Raw genomic sequence first — 2,956 nt, forward strand, 5'->3', positions numbered from 1 at the left:
GATATAGTCAGATGATAGATAGATAGATAGATAGATAGTCAGATGATAGTCAGATGAGATAGATAGATAGATAGATAGATAGATAGATAGTCAGATGATAGATAGATATAGTCAGATGATAGACAGACAGACAGACAGACAGATAGATAGATAAAGAGAGTCAGATGATAGATAGTCAGACAGATAGATAGATAGATAGTCAGATGATAGATAGATAGTCAGATAGACAGATAGATAGATAGTCAGATGATAGATAGTCAGACACATAGCTAGATAGTCAGATGACAGATAGACAGACAGACAGACAGACAGATAGATATTGCATTTTGCAATATAATACATATAACATCATATTTACTAAATTGCAAAACAATATATTTTGTATTATTTGTAACAATTTATATATAAACAAGTTGTTTCAAAGTGTTTTAATAATATTTAGCAGTTCTTCATAGGAGTGAGCAGAAACTGCTGAGCTTTTTTGCCAAAAATTTCATTTCCATGGCAACAGTGACTACTGTTTCTACATTAGCATCACTGAACAAGCTCAGAGCTCATGGTAGGTCTGTCTTAAGAGTAACCTACTTTTACTCTATTAATCCATGCATAATATTTTATGCATGGATTCCATAGTATTTTAGCATGTCAAAGGTCACACACTCGTAGTCCCTCAAACCAACCAAACCCAAAAGAGGCTGTAGAGGCTGAAACCTGAGTGAAACTCACAGCGGATGTCGGCGTACAGGTGGCTGACTGTGAAGCGGTCCTTCCCTTCTGGACCCCAGGCGATCCGCTCGGCCATCAGGTACAGAGTCCCGTCCTGCTTCCTCTGACGGACCCTCTTCACCACCAACAACACCTCCTCGGACAGAGACGCCATGGCTACAGAAAGAAAGAGAACAATCTGATTAATAATGCAGGACATTGAGATCAGAGATTTATTGATAGCTCATCACATCATTTTAAAACCCATTAGAAACCTGGGCAGGGCTGTGAACAAGAGTGTGGAGTTAGTTTACAGCTCTCAATACACACAAAAAACATGCAGAAAAAAGAGTTTACATCAGAAGACCAGATTTAAACAGCCATTAATCAGATTCAGAACAGATATCGAATCATATCCATATAAGATTTGACAGCAGATTCAGATCCGACTCAGAATTGAAATGCAATCAGATTCGGATTAGATCAGATATGACAGATTCAGATTGAGACCGGATATTAAATCATATTAAGAATCGGAACAGAAGAGATATTGAACCAGATATGATTCAGATCAGACTCAGAATGTAGATGAAATCAGATTAGGATCCGATCAGATTCAATTTAAGACCTGACATTAAATTCAATTCAGAATCAGATCAGAGCAGATATAAAATCAGATATGAGAACAGATGCAGACCAGACTCAGAATAGAAATCAGATTAGGATCAGTTTAAGACCTAATATTACATCACTTTCTGAATCAAGAACAGACATTAAAGCAGACATCACAATAAATTCAGATTAGACCTAGAATAGAAATGAAATCAGATCCGGTTCAGATCAGACAGATTCAAAATAACAGATATTAACCCAGATTCAGACCTGAATCTCCACTGGAGCTAACAGCACTAGCACACATCACCTATTCTTCCCAAAAACCTTTACTAAAGTCAATAAACTGAGACTCATTTGCAGTATATGAAAAACTGCGACTCTAAACTACTGTTTTTTAATGGCTGCGACCGTTTAAACATAACAAAACACATTTAAAACACATTTAAAGGTGATGAATCTGAAATCTGCACCTAAAAGCCGAACTCACGCACACAGCCGGAGACTTTAACTAAAGTGCTTTATTTGAATACAATAACCCCTCACCTGGCGCTCCAAGGCCGCTGAAGCCGAAGCCTCAATATTGATCTTGTGGTAAGCGGGGTGAAATCAGTGTAAATGACAATATTTGTTTTATTTACAGTCGTTACGGACACCGTGAGTGACAGCAGCCCTCAGTGAAGAAACCCTGGCGCGCGTCCTTATAATGGCTGCAAAACGGAACCGATTTCAAAATTAAAGTCCTGTATGTGGTCAATGGTTTCAGGTTTAATAATATAATATAATATAATATAATATAATATAATATAATAGTATTCCAGTCATAAAACTTTTATTATATATTAAATTTTATTTTTGAACACAACATTACTTTTATTTTGACAGAAGACAGCGCTCTTGTTCCGACTTTCCGACGTTCCTAATGGTTGCTGATGGAACTCACTTGCAACTGTACACACATGAAAGCAAGTGACAGTTCTTAATGTGAAGCGGGATAGGTCAATGAATTGGTTTGGCTTTGGTTTCGATGGCTTCGGCCAGATAAGGCCGGCAGGTGTGAGTGGACAGGTGTGGTGTAAAGTGAGCACACCTGTCCTGATATCAGATGTGTGCAGATCAGACTGTAGTAGAGTCCGAGTCAGAGCCAGCTGGAGCTCCAGAGCTGATGTGCATCATACAGACTGTAAGTAAACTACGAGTAACCAAATCATTCGCTTACTATGATTTTCTACAATATTAGTCACATTACTAATCTTACTATTTCTGATCTATAATGTAATAAGATAAATTAACTTAAAATGTACATAATTTGTACAATATTAGTAACATTCACTGTTTCTAATCTATAATAAAATAATAATAAAACAACTTACTTAAATGTGCATTATATATAGAGAGAGAGAGAGAGATTTTGTTTCGTGCATATTACTGACATACATTTTTTTCATATTCTTTGCTTACATTATGAAATATAATATAATAAAATAATACAATAACTTTAAATTTACATACAATATTTGTACAATAGTTTGTACAATATTAGTCACATTTTACACATGATTTACATATTACTGATCTATAATAAAATTATAATCATTTATAATAAGTTAATAATAAAATTCATTTACATTATATATAT

General features: G+C 35.3%; 1 protein-coding gene across 1 annotated transcript in view; it reads right to left on the reverse strand.

Annotated features, from left to right (window-relative positions):
• The window catches only part of LOC107687272 (general transcription factor IIH subunit 1-like), a 6,829-nt gene extending 4,820 nt beyond the window's left edge, over positions 1 to 2,009 (reverse strand). The window contains exons 1-2 of the mRNA XM_016484534.1: positions 1,864 to 2,009; positions 727 to 882 (exon numbers count right to left, since the gene is read on the reverse strand). Coding sequence (XP_016340020.1) covers positions 727 to 880 — 154 coding nt within the window. The 5' untranslated portion in view covers positions 881 to 882; positions 1,864 to 2,009. The remainder of the gene's footprint in view (positions 1 to 726; positions 883 to 1,863) is intronic.
• Between the last annotated feature and the right edge of the window lie 947 nt (positions 2,010 to 2,956).

This window comes from Sinocyclocheilus anshuiensis, unplaced genomic scaffold, assembly GCF_001515605.1.
Source record: "Sinocyclocheilus anshuiensis isolate Anshui unplaced genomic scaffold, SAMN03320099.WGS_v1.1 scaffold5036, whole genome shotgun sequence".
NCBI classification, from domain to species: domain Eukaryota; kingdom Metazoa; phylum Chordata; class Actinopteri; order Cypriniformes; family Cyprinidae; genus Sinocyclocheilus; species Sinocyclocheilus anshuiensis.